The sequence below is a fragment of the Scophthalmus maximus genome, chromosome 19, assembly GCF_022379125.1.
Source record: "Scophthalmus maximus strain ysfricsl-2021 chromosome 19, ASM2237912v1, whole genome shotgun sequence".
In the NCBI taxonomy this organism is placed as follows: domain Eukaryota; kingdom Metazoa; phylum Chordata; class Actinopteri; order Pleuronectiformes; family Scophthalmidae; genus Scophthalmus; species Scophthalmus maximus.
The window spans coordinates 11,691,871-11,712,541 of NC_061533.1; the positions used below are offsets into that span (position 1 = coordinate 11,691,871).

Sequence of the window (20,671 nt, forward strand, 5' to 3'; positions counted from 1 at the left end):
TGACCATCCATATGTGACAGTCAATTATGATAATGTGGCTGTGGTCAGAAATTAATCGAGGTATGGAAAACCCTGAGAAGTATATAAAGATTTTAAGTTTGGGTAAGTAGACGGCCCCTCCACGTGGCCCAGGACCAATTTTGCCAGCATACTGCTAAAAGTAGGTGGCCACATTCGTCCCAGACAACCTCTGAATGTGAAAGTGATCAGATCTCGAATGGATCCTCAAAGCATGTTGGGTGCGTTCACACCTGTACTTTCGTCTACTTTTGCTCACATTGTCTGAGACGGATACAAGTACCAGGTCTGAACAGACCCTATCTGTGATCTGTCATCTGGAAACCCCTCTTAGGAGTGAGGAGAGGGCAGAAAGGAAGGAATGTGGTGCTCCTGTTTTCGTGTCTTTGAGAGTCCATGGTATGAGGAATGACTCACACCTTAATGACTATAACTATAGTAACTAATAACTATAGTCCTGTCATGATATCTTCTCTGAGGGAAATGGCGGTCAAATATTAATCAGAGTTGACTCCTTATTGTTGTATGTAAAATTTTTGGGAGCTTTTGCTTGTTTGCTCCCATTTGCCATGTGTGTCCATTTTTAATCCACCAGGCTTCTATCGCAAATCTCTCTGACATACTCAAATGCGCATTTTCCTTTGGGTGGGTTGTTCTTTCTCTGTTACATATCAGTGTGATGGTTTACTTGGAGGAGATTGGGTCCATAAACAAGCTGAATGTTCCCACTATGAACTCTTTAAGGGCTCTGAGACCAGGGATGTCTGCTACATCTGTAACTATATCATATTCTTAAACTAAAGAGGTACAGAAGAAAGAAGCAAACCAATTAGAGTACAGATGCAAAATAAAGCAGTTATGATCATGTTGCCATTCACTTGTCAGACTTGATGGTAAGGTTTTCAGCCTTCAAACATCAAACAGTGCATCAAAAATAGCACCATGTGCACTCAGTTGACAGCAATAGCGTGAGCATAATGACTGACAGAGACATTGATGTGACATCTACATAGGTGAGAATGACCCAAAGACCTAGTTGTGGTCAAGACAGTTTATATACTACAGTTTATAACTATACGTTTAAGACACTGTGAATACCACAATCATAGCCCACTCATCACCAAACAAACAAACAAAAAAATACCCTCAGCAGAAGGTGGGAATTGTCCTAAAATTGACGTCTTGTTGATTTGGAGATTGTTTCCCCAGACAGGAAACACATTTTAGAAATATCAGCATCTCTACAGTACATCATTATTCAGCCATCAGTATTGATCAAATATACCTTATCAACTCCCTGCAGATATGCTTGTGGTCATGGTTGTGCAACACAAGAGCTTCCATATTACCCAACTGTGGAATGGAATCTGACTTTGCTAACTAAGCAGTATGAGGTCAAACAAGATATGGATGTGGTAGGCACTGCATTTGTTATCTGAGTTAAGGCCTTAACATGCTCCAATACAGACAAGGACATGGACAGAAGACACGCCTCAGTTCGATTTATACCACATTGGTGTTTGTGTGTCATGTGCCCCTTTCACACATGCACAGACACAATTGATGTCACATGGACATCTGTAGCTATGGAGATTTGGATTCTATAATCTAAGTCTACTAAGCGTAACCAATTCATTCACAATATGCAGAAGCCAATGTAGCAATAAAAAGGACGAACCAGGTAAAATGTCAACATCATGATAAATATGCTGTTATGAATTGTATTGTTAAGACGGAATCTTCTAAATTAATAAATGACAGAGATAACTGCAGTCACACTGATTAGTGAGTGTCAAAGCCACTCATGCGTCACCCCCCTGCGCTCATTTTACTGACTGTATTTCTGAATATTAAAACCAGAGTGACAATCTGTTAAATGAGCTCCGACTGCTTCTATCTCCTCTCAAGTTCCCTCTGTATCTGTATCTGTCTGAGAGTAGTCATCTCACAAAACACCCCGGGATGACAAAACTGCCTCAGCAGACCCTAAACTAGAATCATTAGAACACATCACAGATGCTCACAGACTGTTTTGAAGATGAAACGAAAGCTCCTGCAACGAGTGAAGGAAGAAAGCTCAGTTATAATAAATGGCAGAGGTCCTTTTCTCTCTTGCACCTCTCAATTTCCGTCTTCCTCACAGTTAATAGTAAATCTCCCTCATTATGTCACTTTGTGCAAACCAGCAGTGAGAGATGGACAGGATAGGAAGATTGGAAGTAGACAAAGAGAGGATGAAAGGAAGATAGCAAGCACAGCTGAATGTATTTTTACTACTTCTCGCACTTTTTCATTGGTAATTAAGAAGCTTCCATACCTGTCAAAGTGATACTGCCCTGACCAGGCGATCTCAGGTGCCTTTCTGTAATCTACCCTTCACTTTCACGAATGATGCGTTAGCGATGGACCAATCGGACAAAGCCATCAGTCATTTGGAGGTTACTCCAAAGGAGAAGGGGTCAAATCAGTAGAACTGATTCAACATTTTCTGTCGGTTCAGTCGCAGTGTCCATCGTTGGACCGTTCTCCCTCGAGTTCTAACTGAACCAATACGCTTGTAAACACAAAGCAAGTGTTCAGAAGTGAGGCAAATTGCCTGTTTTGGCAACGGTACAAAGCCGACTGGCTGCTCTCCAAAGTGACCACAGCTGCAACAAATTGTGAACTGGTGCTGAATCGATTCACTGCCATCACACAGGAAGACAGAAATAATCAAGTTAATTAAAAGGAATCTGTCACCGCAAACTGTGCATTGACGTTCAAGACATAACTGATGGATCTGATTTGAATTAAGGACGGTTGATTGTTTTAGCAAATATTCTGTTCCATAATAATGATAAAGTCTGCCTTATTGTACAGGAGAAATATTATAATGCTTTAGTTTAGTTCAAATGTCCTTTCTATTTGTTTGATTTCATATCTTTCCAACCTCAAACTGTGGTTTCTGCTGCTTATGTTTAAAGGATGGTAAATCAATTCGCACATTTGCAGACAGATATATTTGAATTTAAAGAAAGACAAGTGTGAATGATTGATCTACTGAGATTTCCTTTTACTCTGACAGCAGAATGAAGAATTAGGGAAGTTGCCGTTTGAAGACATTTGTTCGATCAACACAGCAGAAAGATTGGACATCGAGGGAACGATTCATATGCCAAGAGAGAGACTCTCAAAATGACAGTAGCACACAAAGCTCAATCCAAAGGTCAATGGTAAATCAAAGAAAGAAACACTAGGATGAGTTAAGACAAAAGGAAAATGGATGACGGTAAAACATAAAACATCGACTTACATGGGATTCCCAAATCACTCTTTTCTTTGGACTCAGTGGACTTCTGAAACAATGAGCCTTAGGACAGGTGAGGAAGGGGATGATGGAATGGATGCAAGAAAGGAGAGGAACAAAACAAAAATCAAACAAACAAGTCAAATTAAATGGGACAGACATGACAGCACACAGAAAAAAGGCATGCCAACATTTGTTTCTTTCTTTTTGCCAGTTATGCATTAAGTTTAGCTGCTTGTTGAGGCCCCAAAAGGAAAAAAAAAAAAAAAAAGATTTAGAAACCTCCAACTCTGTGAGGCAGTTACTGTTGTGTCATGTTGAATGGTCCATTTAGTCGGGGCAGGGAAGAGGTTTATGGCACAGATAAACTGCTGATGTACTCATGAATAATTGAAGGGTCGGTGTATAATTAATAAAGGCAATACAGCAACATGGTGCCCTTAAAAGCTTCTTGCCAGACCAGCTGACGGTAGAAGACACACCGATTGGGCACCGAGGGGAAGGAAACTGACGGGGTTAAGTGGGGTGATGTGCGAATAAAAACATACACACATGCATGGAGTTGTAGGTGAGATGAGCGACATCGCTCAGAGGACATTAAAGATCTATGGATATTTGGTGAATTAGCATGTTGTACCCACCATCTTATCAGATTATTTTTTTTATCTCTTGTATTAAGCGACTTCACAAATTACTGCATTTACATGATAGCATCTTAAAAAATGTCTGAATGAGTGATGATAAGAGCAGCAGCAAGACATGACAAAGATCTATCACGCTCTAATTATACCACAATTGCACAAAAAACAATGATGGGAGTAAAATGAAGCATTAATGTCCGGCAAGAAACAATGAAAGTATTATGGGAAGAAAAGATAAATAAATGGCTGACACTCAATGGGCCAAAATCTAATTCAATTCACAATGAGAAGCAACAAAGGGAAAGAACAGCGCTTTCAAATGGGAGGAGGTTTGTTTGATGCTCTTTAAAACCTGCTGATCATTTGGTACAATACAAAATAACTCTTAAGTTTTAAGTTACATAACAGCAAGTATCTCAATTGATTACTGTGGTTTAACAGAGCAGACCGCAGATTTTAAATGCTTAGGATGTAGGTTGTAGCATACTGTATATACACGCGCACGCACACACACAGACACACACAAAGACTCTCTCTCTCTCTCTCTCTCTCTCAAGGATGACACGGTGAAGCTGTGAGTGAATCTGTTCCAAGAATCCTGATCGATGTGTCAGACAAATGTCAACAGGCCAAAATATATAAAACACAAACAACTCTAAAAAAAAAAAAAAAAACACTGAAAGACCTACAACTTATGTTACAACTACAACACACACACACACACACAAAGAGAGGAGACTCTCCATGCAGGGCAGAACGGAGGTCGAATGGATTTCTACCTCTCAGGATTTAAAAGGACATCTTAAGAAAAAAAAGGCAACAGAGTGTGGAGGAGATGAATAGAGAGGGAGGGGGTGAAAAAAGAAGAAGAAGAAAAACAGAGAGAAAAAGACTGGGGGAGTAGAGTGGTGCTTTTTGAGCATAAAGTCAATTTTGGAGCACTATCTAAAACATAAACTGCCCCCGTCATTGACGGTGCCTTATTCAGCACCCTGAAGGTTCCACTTACAGCAACGATATCCGCTGTCATACATTTCTGAAGTGTAATTTATTTATTTTTGGTAAACAGAGTCAAACAGATGGGTGTCATAAATGACAAAACAACCAATTGGGAACTAGCTCTCTATATCTGAAGCTTTCTGTATCTTTTTTCTACACTAAACAAGGACACATTTTTGTGGTTCACTGCCGATTGGTTTTGGGTATCGGGACCAATTTACCATGTTCTGTCTGTGTCAAGAGCATGGGAGGGGTCCCTCGGTGCAGGAGTCATTTCAAGCCTTGAAAATATAGTCTACTTATAGAATGCTCTGTATGCAAAAGGAAAAATAAATGCTACATCAACCATACACACACACACACGCACACACACACACAAACACACACACGCACACACACACACGCACACACACACAGACACACACACACAGTTTGGAGATTCCTGTTAATGCTACAGGAAGCAGTTGAAACATTCATACTGACATAAGGCCACGTCTGTGGAATCATTTTAATGACAGAAAATCCTTCAGGGGAAATGAGCCTGAATCTATACCTCTCTAGGTTTTATCCCAGATTCTGTGGGCACACTGTACCTCACAGGCCTCTGGGGAATCCTTTTGATGGATCAGAGACACGCCATATAATGCACTGTGTTGAGAGTGGGCCGAGTCTCTGCATATACAGTAAGGTCTGTCAATAACGAGCCTACGGGAATAGGTTTGTGAGGGATTATATCATAATATTCCATTGCTCCGGACGTCTATTAAATCATCACTACTATCTATTCCCCATCTGGCTGCAGAGGGAAGTCCCTAACTCAAGTTACAGTTCACTCAGCATCAGGCTTTGCATTCACTGATAGAGTACATTCTTTCTTTGCAGAACTCATGACTGAGTGATTCATTTGTTTATCTTTATTTGAACGAAAATGCCACAGTGAAATTCTAATTTTACCCTTAAAGGATAACCAGTATACATTATGGATGGATGGATGTAAGAGTGCAATGATCATTTTCACAAAGAATGACAAACCCTAAGGAAAAGTATGTTATTTAAGCTATTTTTGCATATGAATCCCAGTATTGGTGTCATCATATAGAAGTTAACATGGATGCAAAGCAGCACGTCCAGGGATGGGATCAAATAACTTTTAGAAGTGTTAGGTTGAATGTACTGTATTTGTATTTTGAGTAGGACTCTTGAAAAACATATTTCTACCTCAAGAGACCATCCAGGTACAATAAAGGACAAAATACAATTTACAAAAATATGGTTGCAACCCTCCCAAAACTAAAATGTCTTTAGACATGAGGGACTATAGGAGTGTCTTGGCCCATGGGGGGTTATAGACAACCATGCATCTAGAAAGCATTTTAAACTGCAAAATCTGATGACTGGTTCACCAGGTTAGGTCAAGTTTATCTTCAACTCTAAAGATGTTACTGACGTAATTCTTTTCTTTTTTTTACCAGGAGAAACACATCAAATAATCTGTCACTGAGGAATATTATCTCCATGGCTGCCTTGCTGTGTGAGAAGAAAGAGTCATGAGAATGGATGGCATAATTACATGCTGTGCACTATGCATGTGGACTATTTTTCCTTTTCTTTTTACATTTCTTCTCCTCTTCACTCTGCTAACAAGTCTCTCTCTCACTTCACGTCAGATGCTTGTCTGCCAATTACTCTGAGCACAGGAAGAAACAAGCACTATTCCTACAAGTCAACAAATATAATTGCCTCCACCTTGGAAAAACTGCTGCTGCTATACTTGTGCCATTATGACTCAACCCGTATTTTCCATGCGGTCTCAAATTTTACCACTCTTTTTTCCTGGAGTCGGACACTGTAAAGGGATTTTGGATGATTGCCTCATATCATTGTTTATTATTGTTGTTCCATATAAAGGAGGTGTGTTTGACTTTAGCAATGTAAGACAGAGAGCAATATCCAAAGGGAGGGAAAAAGAAAGGAATAAAAAAAAACAGAGGGACTGAAGAGGGAGAGTCAGGAAAAAAGATAGCAATGAAATTGGGAGATTGAATGCAAAGAGCAGGGTTTGCAGGAGAGGAGAGTAAGGTGAGGGGGTGGATGGGGCAGAGAGGGGAAGAGGGAAACGGAATATAGAAAAAGAAAAACTAAACCAAAAAGAAGTCAAAAAGGCATTACAGTTTGCAGTTTCTGGACGTCCAGACAGGGTGAGGAACCTTTTTCCCAAGAGCCATTCATATCAAATTTACACATGGTTCTTTATGTGTTTTGTTCTTTTTTTTGTGTCTCTGTCCACATTTGTTTGTTGTTGCGGTTTTAACTGTTGTTTGTGAGATTAAACTTTGCTCTTTATATATTGATTTGAAGCGTGATTTTTTTGTTGATGTCAAGCACGTTGTGATTTTTGCATGTTGGATCAAATTATCTCACAGGCCATACACGGCCCGGTGGCCGGCGCTCCCCCACCTTAACCCTAACCCAGAATAGCATCTGCGTAATATGGGGGCAATCAACTTTCAAGTCAAATATCATCTGAAGCTGATACAGCAAGGCATTTGTTCAAATGTTAATACTCATTTTGCATGGTTAGATATGAAAAATAATCATTATCGTCAACTCACTTTGCATACAGAGTCCGTCGGTACAGTTCTGAGACTGGAGCAGGAGACCCTCGCAGTCCTTTCCTCCATTTTTAGGGGCTGGGCTGTTGCACTCCCTCCTCCTCCACTGGGTACACTCTGTCCCACAGGCTGACCACTTACTCCATTCTGTCCACACACCGTCCACTAGAGGGAAAAGAGCCATGGGAATAGGAATCACAAGAATAGACAATGGATGTGAAGGAGATGAGGCCAAGAATAGTGTCCTCAATTCTGCCCCAAACCCCCTAAGGTGAAGCATATATAGGTTGTTAAGGTACAAAATAAGAGTAGAACTTGAATGTAGCAGAATCTGAGTGCAGAAGCAAACAGGCAGAGACTTGGGGCCACAAAGTGAAACAGCACAAAGGAGATGTGGATAAAGTTCAATGCAATACTGCATGGCCAAGCTAGAGTGAATACAGCAGGGTGCACCAAGCCTGGCTTAAATTCAACTGGAAGAGAATAGAATTACCAGTGCACAGTGTGGTGCAGGACAGTTTTTGGATGGCCTGTCCATCACAGGGCAGCCCTCCGTTGAGAGGGGCGGGGTTAGTGCAGCTCCTGGTCCGTTTCTGGAAGCCTCGACCACAACGGCTGTTACACACTGACCACTCCGTCCACGTCGACCAACCCCCATTCACTGTGGCAAAAGAGATCAGTCACTTAAACACTTGGATTGTTGTGTTGATCCCTTTAACACAAACCGTCTTGAAGACACACAACATCTCCAAAGGTTTCAGCTCGGTACATCATGTGCACCTGAGGCAGGTGTTGTTCAGATTTTAGGTGGTAGAAGGTGAGTCAGCCATTTCAGCCTAACAATAACCAACATCTCATTCCTTTTTTAATGATCATGGTTTTGAACGTTTTACAATTTGCTGGTTTATATCTGTATATAGCTTTTCTTAACTCTAAACTAACGGTTTAAATGTTTCAATTCTGGCAAAACACAAAGATCCCCAGCATGGCTTGATTCTGAACAAGTCCTACAAACGTTAATAACAAAGGCAACTTTAAGCTAAGGCCACCAGGAATACATCTTAGATTTCCTGTATGTAAAACAAAGAGGGAAGTTTAATTTGGCTATTTTATCTTACTTTAAACAGCAACAATACAAGAAATGGTCAGTTTCCATTGAAAAATGCAGTTTGACATAATTTGCCTTAGTGGTGTTGAAGAATTTTTATATATATAGTATTATTAGATTGTGCATTATCCGTGTGAATTAACTATCCATGTGTTTTTGTGTATGCAAATATGCATGCTGCAACATCTTTTTAACTGAACTAAACAACAAACTATTGCAGGTATACTAATACAAACGCCTCAAGTTAAGTAACATTTGCCGAAGCAGTTAAATTGCACAAGGTGCGTCCTCTGTGCCATTTAATCCTCCTGAATCTGAGGCATCATCCACGGAGAAATGTGGGATTTTAATGTGTTGTTTGATTTAATTAAACTATTTGTTTTGACAGAGCCAGCATGTGTTTTACAGATGCCAGGGGGCTGGGTTGTTGGAAGTTTAGTGGGAACAGTCTCTCTCTCACACTCACTCACACACTCACACACACACACACACACACACACACAGTATTGTGCAACTTTTCAAATTTGCCTGCTGCTATACAGTAGCACTTCCCCCCACACTCACTGATAGAAGACAGACTGACACGCATATGCACACACATGATACAGTATAACCAAGAGTCATTTCACTTGTGTTGGTTCTCACAGGGAGAAAAAAATTAGAGAAAGAAAAATGTAATAATAATTTTGAGTTTTCTGAATCCTCGATTGCCAAAACAGTTGTGCCAGTCTTTGTAGTCTGTTTCTTTTCTTGTTTGGAACGCGACAAGATTCTACTGCATTCTGTCAAATTTGACTTCATTATTTTTGTATTTTTGATGCTTCTCATGAGAGAAATGTGGCAGCATTAGTGCAGAGAAAGACGAGAGCAGATGAGACAGAAGAAGAGAAATCAGGTGTAAGTTAGCATTAGTCACAAGGACGTCCAGAGAGTTGACACGTGCAGAGGTGTAGTGGGTGTAAATTCCTCTGCTGCTTCTCGACAGCTCTGTCTCAGCCCGGTGGACAGTGCCCACTCTTCTTCCCCAACACCCAATTAGAAAGGAATCATCTGGGAGAGAGTAACCAGGAAAATCTGATAGTTACTTCACGTCATACTTAATTTTACGGACTTTTTTCCCCTTCTGTCAGTCTGTCCCCTCTGCCTCACCGTTCTCCTCACCTGTCTCCATTCCTTCTTTAGCTGCTCCATTTTTCCCCCATACGTTCCTGTTTTTTTTCCCCCCGCAACTATTTCACCTTGTCAACAGTGTCAGCCAGGCCCTTGTGCAGCTGAGAAGATTGAACAATCTATTTCTGTAAGGATACATCAGTGTCAATCCACTCCATCTCTCGCCGTCTGTATTGAACACGCACACATGCACGGTTGTTTTTGATTGAAACACTCCTCCTAGTGAGTGGAGCCAGTGTTATATTTGAGAGGAACACTGTTTGTGTGTGATATGTGTGTGTTTCCTGATACATTGTTTCTCATCAAACTGTTTCCTATCCTCTCGTGCCAGGCTGGCATTTGGGTAAATGAAAAAAAAAGAAAAGAAAACTGACAGCAAGTCATATGTGGCAATTCCCCTCCTCTCAAAAAACTTATTTTTTTCTTCTTAGGTTTTGTTAAAAACAGCAGAACACCCCAAAAACAAACACAGAACAGAACTCTTCAAATGTATTTTTTCCACAGATGATATTGGGCCATATGTTGCACAACTCATTTGGTGGCGACTCAAAGTGCAGATATTTGGAAAGCCCAAGTCTTTTCATTTAAAACTGAGGGTGGGGTTGGTGGATTTTAATTGGATGGGGTTAAGGGTGACGTGGGAATATCAGGGCAATCACAAAGAGAGCGTGTTGGCATGGCGGCAGAGCCAATTTCATGCGGCAGATGGGTGCTGGCTCGGCTGATCAGAGACGTTGTTGGGTAGCTGCAACTGGCAGTTTGTAAAAAAAAAAGGGTCGTCTTGGTAAAACTTTGAAATATTACACACACAAAAATGTCACATGCACTTATGAAAACTGTTAACCTAAATCTGTGTAATCCCGGGATCTGGATATAGGAGACCTGTGCAAATACAAACTTACCATAGACGATAACAGTTGCCGTTGTGCTTCGTCTCTTGGCCACTATGTTCTTAGCCACACACGTGTAGTTGGCCGTGTCCGACAGACGCGCCTGTTTGATGATCAGGTTGTGGTCGATGGTGATGTAGAAGTTTCTGTCCTCTGCTGGGTCAATTATCTCCTCGTTCTTCAACCACTCCACCTGGAAGACAATGACAGGAGGAGCCAAGGTCAGTAGGTTTCACTACTCAAAGAGAAAACTTCTGAAAAATGTAGCTCATGAGAGATAACGGTGAACGTTCATCATTGTGTGATGACACTATGGAGTCTTATCTGATTACATATTGAAGCGAAAAACAAATAGTGATAAACAAATATTCATTAACCCTAGTTCTTTGCTTTTGACAACCTCAACAGATCCTACCATTTGGGGGAAAATTATGAGATCAACATTGTGATCTTGTTTTCACTACTAATCCACCCTCAGAGCAATGGCTGACAAAAGACGAATTGGTTGAAATTCGTCTTAAACAACCCAATTGTGAGAGTAAAAGAAGGAAAGAAAGATAATCAATTTTTGTATAGTATTGGTTTTTATATAATTTTGTTTTACCAACCTTTCCAGATAATAAATGAAGATGGATGAAATGACTTATAAGATGCTGTAGTAATCTTGTTTTTAATGTTTCCACAAAGAAAAGCTTTGTGGATTCAAATAATTTAAACATAATCAATAAAAAAAAATTTGACTACCAAGACTATCTTGTCTAAGGGTTCATCCTGTAAATAATGTATAACTGCATCGCAAAATTTTCTCATATATAGTAAATCTTCAAGATTACATATCGCAAATTTCCAAGCAAATAAATGTATGTTATTGAGTAGGATGCGATAATAACAGTACTCATGAAGGAGATGTTTATGCAATAAGTCCCAGAAATCACACAGTTGTAATCTCCATCATCTACAGCGGATCCTTCACAGAGTGGAACCCCAGGGCGGCAGTGTTGAAAAGGAAGATATCCCAAACATGTGCTTTCGCAAGATACTTTGGGTGAAGGGTAGGACAGTGGGACACTGCCCTATTTATGAGCCCAATCACATTTCCTGAGTGCTGCATTTACTGGTCCAAACCCTCATAAATTCAGCATGTCCGAGCTTTATGGCAGGCACATAAATGTCTGAGCCACGACGTTGTTTAATTTCCTCCTCCCTTCGCATTAGGAAATGGAAATCTCAGATGTAGAAAAGGGAAAAATACAGTGTTATTCTTCAGGTTACTGCCTGCTACAGCTCGGCTGTCATTCTCCTCCCGCGGTTATTCTGCTTCTCCCCATGATCTGCAGAGATTCTGGAGAGCGACTCGGTCAAAGGGCTTACTGCAGCTCTGAATTGTCAATCGTAAGTCAGATGCTGTGTGACCTTTCAGTTTCTATTACAGAGTAAATGTTATACCGGAGGGAAAAAATAGCAAAGACAAACAAACAACAAAAACATTATATTCTTTTGCTGTGTAGCCGTAGAAAATTGTGTAGGTTCTCTCTCACAGAAAAAAACGAGCCAATGAAATGCGTGTTATGCTGTGAGGAAAACAACACGGACCTCTGGCTAAATAATCTGTGTAATGGTAAGAGAAGCCTTATATACAGAGTTCATAATCAGTGTACACTTGGTACTTTGAGGAGGATGTGTTGTAAGTTTGCTAGAAAAAGATGAGAAAAAAGAAAAACAATGTTAGTGTTTCATCCAAAGATAAAAAAGAGGAGAAAGGAAACAACTGTTAACTTTGATGCTACGAAACTGATTTTCGCTCACAATAATCACACACAGTTTGTGAACATAAATGTTGCACAAAAGATTAAGCAGAATGCTATTTATTACCAAATACTGCAGCACAGTCTTATCCGTGCATGTCATTGGGAATATCATTTTTTTGGATGTGGAATAGGGTTGCTCAAATGTTCCTAACATAAAAAAGGTTGTCAGATACATGTCAGATATATATGTGATGAACGTTGTTTCTGATGTACCAACTTGACAAAGATTCTCTTCTGACGATCTCTACAGTTTCATAATTTAATACTTAAAAATGCATGCTTTAACCATTTAGTTGCCTTCCTCGCTTTTATCCTTTGTCCAAACACCGTTTATTTACTGTCAGTCAACAACAGCAATGAGGACAGACACGTCTACCTTCTTTTAAAAATGTAATTTGAAGTCAATTCCTAATTAACCTTGGGAACCTCCTGCCTTACAACTTGCTTACCCTCACAATTTGTACTGCTGCTTGCTTTAGCAGCTATTATGTAAAATAGTCCTGTACACCATGACTATTTAAAAAAGCAATTAATAGTTAATTGTTGGGATCAGATACAGTATTTATGTTATTAGCTTTTGCTTGTGCAGCAAACCAAGGCTACATCCATACCAAGCCATTTTTGTTTTAAAACTAAAGCGATCTCTGTCCACACAAGCTCTGTAAATAATAGTGTCAATAACCGTCCATACTGACACACATGAAAACGCATATCACGTGACTGTTCATGAACACTGGGCATGTGCGTTCCAGTGTAAACGGGAAGCGGATGGTCTAATCTGCAGCTAGATGCTTACTTAGAGAAAATACTTGGAACGAGAAACAACAATGGTGAAAAGCACTCAACACATACTAAAACACTACACTAAGACGGGGTCAGCAGCCTTTCCAAACTTCTTGGTATAAACTCGTGAGTAGTGTCAATGGCAGGCGTGAACATAGCAGCAGTGAAGTGTTTATAAAACTGAAACGTATTCGTGTGGATGTAAGTCGCTTTGGACAAAAGTGTCAGCTCAATGACATTTGAATATTTAAATTGGTTGTGGGCTCTTCTGTGGCGATGCATTGAAAATAGCCGCAGTCTTCGATGATGTCTGAAGGTTGAAGCATGCGAGACTGAAGTGTGCTCCGCTGGTCTCAGACAAAGGGACCACATGTGGTGGCTTTACTATCACTGCCATCGCATCATTAGCCACAGCTGGGGCATCTGTCTGTGTGTGTGTGTGTGTGTGTGTGTGTGTGTGTGGATGGCAGAAGCTGGACAATTGGATCAAGCCAACCACAGGGGAGAATGTGTATTTGTTATTTTAACTCTCACACATCCCACATCACCTGTCTCCCATGCATTTCTTATGAACCAACACGCACACACACGCCAACGTGTACACATGCGCGCGCACACACACACACACACACACACACACACACACACATGCTTTAAGAAGGTTCAAGAAGAGCTCATAGTCTTTTTTATTCTTGGTAGACAAAGACATCTAAATGCTTTCTTTTCAAAGAGCTGGGGGATTTTTCTGATCAATTACAAACTCACTTTGTTCATGTTTTCTTTCCGCTTGACAGAACAATTAATTGGCTACAGGTACATTTCAATCCTCTCTCCCCTGAATACTAAATACAGGCAGATTTGTATTGCCTTAGTTGTTAATAATGTAATGGCTTGTCGTGATTGAATATTGCAATTTGCACTGTGTGTAGTGGGTAGTGATAAAGTCAAATAAATATAAATAAATATAAATATTGCCATATGTTGCCTTAGTCACAACTTAAGGATCAATGTTCCATCTCATGCTGTGCAATATCAAGGAGCATAAAAGTGTAATGTATTGCACAATCTATTGAGATATGCATCTTTCTCTGGCAGTGGAACAAAAGCTTGGTAGCATGCTGTGCAAGATAAAAGTAGGACAAGATATAGAGATATATACTCCCTTTTGTTGCACTGGAGAGCAGCACAAAATGTTTTGAAACGCAAAGCGTTGCCGTATGTCTGCTACTGAGAGCAGGAACATCACAGTCACACTGTGTCACAAAGAGAAACACTGTATACATCTTGCAAAAGCAAAACAAATGGCAGACCACAGAGCAAGAAGTGAGATAACAAAGCAGAGAATATCTATGACAAATGCTAAAATGTGACAAGCTTTGTAGAACCGCTACACAGAGTCTCATATGGGAGTCGATAACGGTGCAGAGATACGGGGTCTTTGGGTAGAATCTGCCACCGAATCACAACATTAATTTTTCAAAGTAGCAGCACGAAAAACACACAATATACACAATAAGAGCAGGACAGAACACAAGCTAGAGTAGTTAACAATAAAATATGATTCTGCAACCAAATGAATACAAACCTTACCATTGTGTGTGTGTGTGTGTGTGTGTGTGTGTGTGTGTGTGCGTGTGTGTGTTTGTCAAGTGTTAACATGTTCGTCACTGAGGATTATCCCCTTCATTAGCTATATTATCTGGATCCCTATAAGACCACGGTTGAGTGGGTTAAAGAGCTCTCATAGCGATGACTCTACCTTTGTGTGGGCGGGGACTGAGTGTGCACCATGTGTCTGTCTGTGTATTAATAATGACAACTCCACGCCAACCACTCCCACAAGCTTTGTCACTTCATTTCATGGCAACCATCCGTGGACATCAGTTAAGGGACAATCAAGACAGACAAGGGCGGATGATTAAAGCCAAGCAGAGTTCTCTTTTTTATCAAAAGACGACAATTTGTGTGTTTATCATTGGTTTGGGGTTTTTTTTGTGAAGAAGAAAATACCGCACACGTGTTCTTTTTTTATCTTATGAATCAATCTGACTCATCTTTCTCTGAATCATCCTGAGGAAGTAGCCTGATGGAGGCAAGAGGTGATGGAATGCTGATTCATACAAATTGAAAAAAGAAATTAAAGAAGACCGCATCTTGACTCGACCTTGTGAAGCTGCGAGGTAGTCGTGTACGGGGGGGCGGGGGGGTCTATTTCGATATATTAGAATGATTCTTTCTGTTTTGCCATTATGTACAACTTGTATTCTGTTCTTTTTCTTTTTTTTTCTTCTTTTCCACCCAGACCTGAATCAGCCAATCTGATCGATTGACGTGCAGGTCAGTTTGATGTATTGTTGACATTCCATGAACTATGGTTACCCAGAGCGTAATTCCAGTTTGAACACTGTTCCACTGTCCTTTCCACAATCACCCTAACCCCCGGCCTCTCTACCACCACACACACACTGGTATATGCATGCATACACCACTGCCAGATGTGCCACACTCATTATTATGGGCTCTGACTGGCATCTAGAGAGCCATCACAGTAATTGGCCCGCTTGTTTCCATTATCAGAATCTCACACACACAGGGATGCTCACACAGGCACATTAATAAAGGTGCACACACACACACACACACACACACGCACTAAAACACACATTGAAAAACACCAACCCAGTTCTCAAGAGCCCGGTCAGTCTAACCAGCAGAAAAATAAACTGGGAGAGAAATTAAAAAGAAAGGAGACAAGGGGGACATTAAAGCAAAAAGGCAAGAAAACTAGAGAAATAGTGAGTGCAGATGAGAGAGGGTAAGAGGAAGACAGAGGAGGGGACAGAGGGATTATGAAAAAGACAATAGTTGAGTGACAGTAGACAGGAGATACAGAGCGCAGGTGGGAGAAAACACATTGAGAGGCATCGTCACAGACAAATTGAGGGAGAGAGGATAGAAAGAATGAAAGATGAGTGTTGGCAGAGAAAAACCATCTATCTTTCTATTCTGCTGCCATCAGCTCTCTTGGCACAAACCCAGACAATTGGTTATAACTGTCTGCGTGTGTTTATTGAACAATAATACAACCAGATGCCACACACACACACACACACACATACACACACACACACACACACACACACACGCGCGTCTCCTGATGTGTAGCTAATAAGAATAGTAATCAAGCTATTCATTAGTGCAGTAACAAAGGCTATTACTGGCTAATCAACAATCTTCAAACTCAATCGAGGAGAGCTAATAGAAATTTAATCCAACAGCGCACACGGATATGGTGAAGATTGTGTGTGTGTGTGTGTGTGTGTGTGTGTGTGTGTTGGTGAATGTACGTGTGTGCACGTCGGTATTAGACAAAACAATTAGCCCATTGTGATAAAATAAACAAAAGGACTTTGTTGTTTCAGACAATTACAGGAGAAAAACAATCATGACGAAAAAAAATGAAAACAATTAGTCTTCAATCGCTTCCCTCAGTATCAAATAAATGTTGCACTTAAACTGAAATCAGTGTCTAAATTCATCAAAATGAAATGCTGTATTGTGCCCTTTTGTTCCTCAGAAGATGGTCACCGTGAACACATGGACAGAGCACGTAGACCCGTGTGACTATGGTGGAAGCTACAGTACTGATCCCTGCTGCATCATTGTGGTATAGGAGCATTTTGATTTTTAGTCCAGTCCTTAGAATAAGGGATTGAATACTCATAAACAGCTCCCAAGTGCCAACAGAGCTGAAGGAACAATTGTCGTTTATAGCAATCCTGTTATGTTTTGATAATTTGGTACAGGATCAAAAGCAGCCTAACTACACTTACAAACTCCAAACTAAACATCTACACTGCATTGTACGTGCATTTATTATCTTGGCAAAGTCATAAAAAGGGTCTGAAAGACATCTGAAACACTTTTTGCTTTGCCTCAGCAAAGCAGCTTATAATGCACTGTCTTACATATGCTTGTCTCTTTGGGAATACATCCTCATGACATGTATATATCCAGAATGTTCTTCTTCTGCTGACTATTAGATTTGTATATTTTCTAACATTACAACTATTATATGTTGCAGGTCAAAGAAGGAACTTTTGATATGAAAGAAGAAGAAAAACGAAGCAGATTGAATATTTGCATAGAGAGGATAGTGTGCTGTTCTGTTTGTTCTTCCACACTACAATGACTCATCTCTTGTTTTCTTCACTTCTTGGCAACTCTAAACCTGCCATTTTGTCCCATTGTAAATTTATATAAATGGCTGCATTTTGATGCCAACAAAACCTCATGTCTAATTGTCCTCTCAGCCTCAAGGGCATCTCACTTCCACTGCGACCTCAGTAACACACTCTTCCTTTGCACTTTCCCCATATGTCCCCCCTTACATTGAACAACCTAAATCTATCTCCATTTTTATATAATAGCCGATACTTTTATTATTTTCCTCTTGTTAGCATCCATAGGACACAAACACACACTCCAAAATTACTTAAGTGCAACTGGTTCCCAACTTCCAACATAATTCTTATTCGGAACTCACGAAAAGTTCACTTCAGATGTTAAAGAACTGAGCAGAACTCTCCAACATAAAGATGCAGGGACAAACCGTCTCCTTTTGAGTTGCCATCAAACAAACTTAAAATCATGATTTAGGAATAAAATAAGCAACACGTCAATCCTGATGTGTGGCAGTCAGGCGACAGACAGACAAACAGGGAGATATTATTCCAAGAGACAGGTGGATAAAATAAACAACAAATTCTAATCAAACTGAAAAAAAAAAATGTATATATATATATATACATATATTTCGGATAAAGTCCCAAAAACTTGATCAGTTTCCAGTCTGTTTTTAAAACTGCTATAGTGCAGATGCAGTCGTCAGGAACAGTTGTTAACAATAACCTTGTCACTGAATTAAATTCATTGTGTGAAGTGTGATTTTCACCCACCTACAGCATATCTGTGCCATTTCGCATCCCTCTTGTCTTAATTGGCCATATGTCCCCGTGTTTCTGTCTGCATCCTCACTCGGGAGGTGATTAGGACAATCCTGCTGCCCACTGCTGCTGTGGGGAATTTGTTACAGCCACCAACACCACTACAATACAATAGAGGCCAGGACGGGGCAGACTGGACTGACTAGGTGGCAGATTGTGCAGGTTACAATAAGGACTCTGTGTGTGTGTGTGTCTGTGGGGGTGTGTGTGTGTGTGTGTGTGTGTGTGTGTGTGTGTGTGTGTGTGTGTGTGTGTGTGTGTGCGTGCGTGCGTGCATGTGTGTGTGTGTGTGTGTGTGTGTGTGTGCGTGCGTGCATGTGTGTGTGAGTGTGTGTGTGTGTGTGTGTGTGCGTTCGTGCATGTGTGTGTGTGTGTGTGTGTGTGTGCGAGTGTGTGTGTGTGTGTGTGTGCGTGCGTGCATGTGTGCGTGTGTGCATGTGTGTGTGTGAGTGTGTGTTCATGCCATCATGGGATTTCACAGCCCCTGACAGCTTAATTAAGTAGATCCAGGCAAGCGACATGAAGACCCAATTAACCACAGTGACATAACTGGGCTGCCGTTGGCAATTATCCCACTCTGATAAGACATATTCAAAAATAATATTTTACTTGTTTTTTTACTGCATGTATCTTGTCACAAATCAACAAATTCAAACTGAAAAGTTGTGGTTTCATAAAACACAACAAAGAACAACAGGCTTACACTCAAGGTTCCTCTAAAGAGTATACCATACTCCCTACCCAATACAATACAATACAATATATAAATATACATTTATTTGGACCTTTTTTTTTAATTCTGCAAAGTGCAGGTCTTATACCCAGATCTGTCATTTAGTAAAGAGGTAAGAATAAAATGTTTAAGGATTACCCACTACTGAGCATCTTGATAGTACACTGTAAAAAAGAAATATATAAAATTGCAGGAAACTGTGAAAGATGAATGAGTGGGGCAGGAGCAGAGAAATCTCCATGGCCTAGGACTTAATGTATGTTCTTAAAAGAGTTGTCCCACCATAAATTAAAACGCAGTTGGGCATAGAGGGAGCGGCACATACAGTATATAAGAGAACGAATCCCCAATGTGCAGCCGAGGGAGAGAAATAGCAGAGCGCCCTCCAAGGTGTCCCACACAGACAGAACTGGGACACAGGAGGACACCCAGTTGGACTGGGACAAGCCTACAGAGGCCTATTAATAACCTACTAGGTACACGTCCACTGAATGATGCACGGCACTCAAAAATGATGAATTATTGTTTCACAAATATGTGTGCCTGTGAATCTGACTCTAAACATTGCATATTTACATAATATCATAACACACGCAGCATTATTAATATTTTTTTAAGATTCGGCACTTGGTGCTTTTTAAGGTTACTACAATACAATAAATTTAAATAAAGCTGAAAAGTTAATCTTTCCCTTTCTGCGATGTAAGCCTATAAACGAGGTAGAGAAGAGGATTATAGAAGAAAAGAGAGTAAAATAGTGGAAGCAAGTGAGAGGAGAGGAGAAAACAGTGAAGGAGAGCCAAAACAAAGAAGTTGTTCAGCACTAAAAGAGGTCACAGATGTGCTGAACAGAAAGCCCGCAAAGGCTTCTCTTGGGTCACACACACACACACACACACACACACACACACACAGACACACACACACACACACACACACAAACACACCTGGCGTTACCTCTGAGATTTAACACAGGTGCAGATGCTTCACAGTGATCTATTAGACTCACCCTCTCATGTCGACATTCAAGAGCGGAGAGAGACTGAGGGAGGGAGAGATGGATGGGGAGCAATCTCAAGAGAGGGTCGGATAGAGAAAAGGTATTTCCAAGGCAACGGCGAAGGAGTTAGAGGTAGAGGCAGGGAGAGAGAGAGAGAGAGAGAGAGAGAGAGAGAGAGTTAGGAAGGCAGTGATTATTGTGGAGGAGGCTGAGGAAACAGGGAGTGCAGGCTGGGAGCAGATATCTATGGGTGATCCATTAAAGCTAACCTGACAATGTCAACCAGGGACAGGAATCAAGAGAGAAAGGGGGATAGGGAGCCAACGGAGGGAGGGAGACAGAGAAAGAAAGAGCGAGTGAGTGAGCAATGGAACGAAAAGGTGGGATGAAAAGGTAATGAGGAGGTAAGGGAGACTGACGGAGGAGGAGTGATTTGGAATTTCCATATTATGTCCATAATTAGGGAAAGAAAAATGGAGGGGGAGCAGAAAGAGACTGAGTTGCTGAATGGAGAGAAAAGGGGAATAGAAACTAGATGGGGAAGATATACTGGGGTAATCCGTTTAGCCCGACGCTTGGGAAAACAAGCAAAGGAAAGTAACAGAAATGCAAGGAAT

At 40.7% G+C, this 20,671-nt stretch overlaps 1 protein-coding gene across 3 annotated transcripts in view; it reads right to left on the reverse strand.

Annotated features, from left to right (window-relative positions):
• The window catches only part of LOC118313833 (netrin receptor UNC5C-like), a 171,822-nt gene that overhangs the window by 30,295 nt on the left and 120,856 nt on the right, over positions 1-20,671 (reverse strand). For 2 of the 3 annotated variants that reach the window (XM_035639758.2, XM_035639763.2), the window contains exons 5-8: positions 10,737-10,917; positions 8,050-8,217; positions 7,557-7,721; positions 3,311-3,367 (exon numbers count right to left, since the gene is read on the reverse strand). In XM_035639758.2, the coding sequence (XP_035495651.1) occupies positions 3,311-3,367; positions 7,557-7,721; positions 8,050-8,217; positions 10,737-10,917 (571 nt within the window). The remainder of the gene's footprint in view (positions 1-3,310; positions 3,368-7,556; positions 7,722-8,049; positions 8,218-10,736; positions 10,918-20,671) is intronic. The other variant, XM_035639759.2, reaches the window with a different exon arrangement.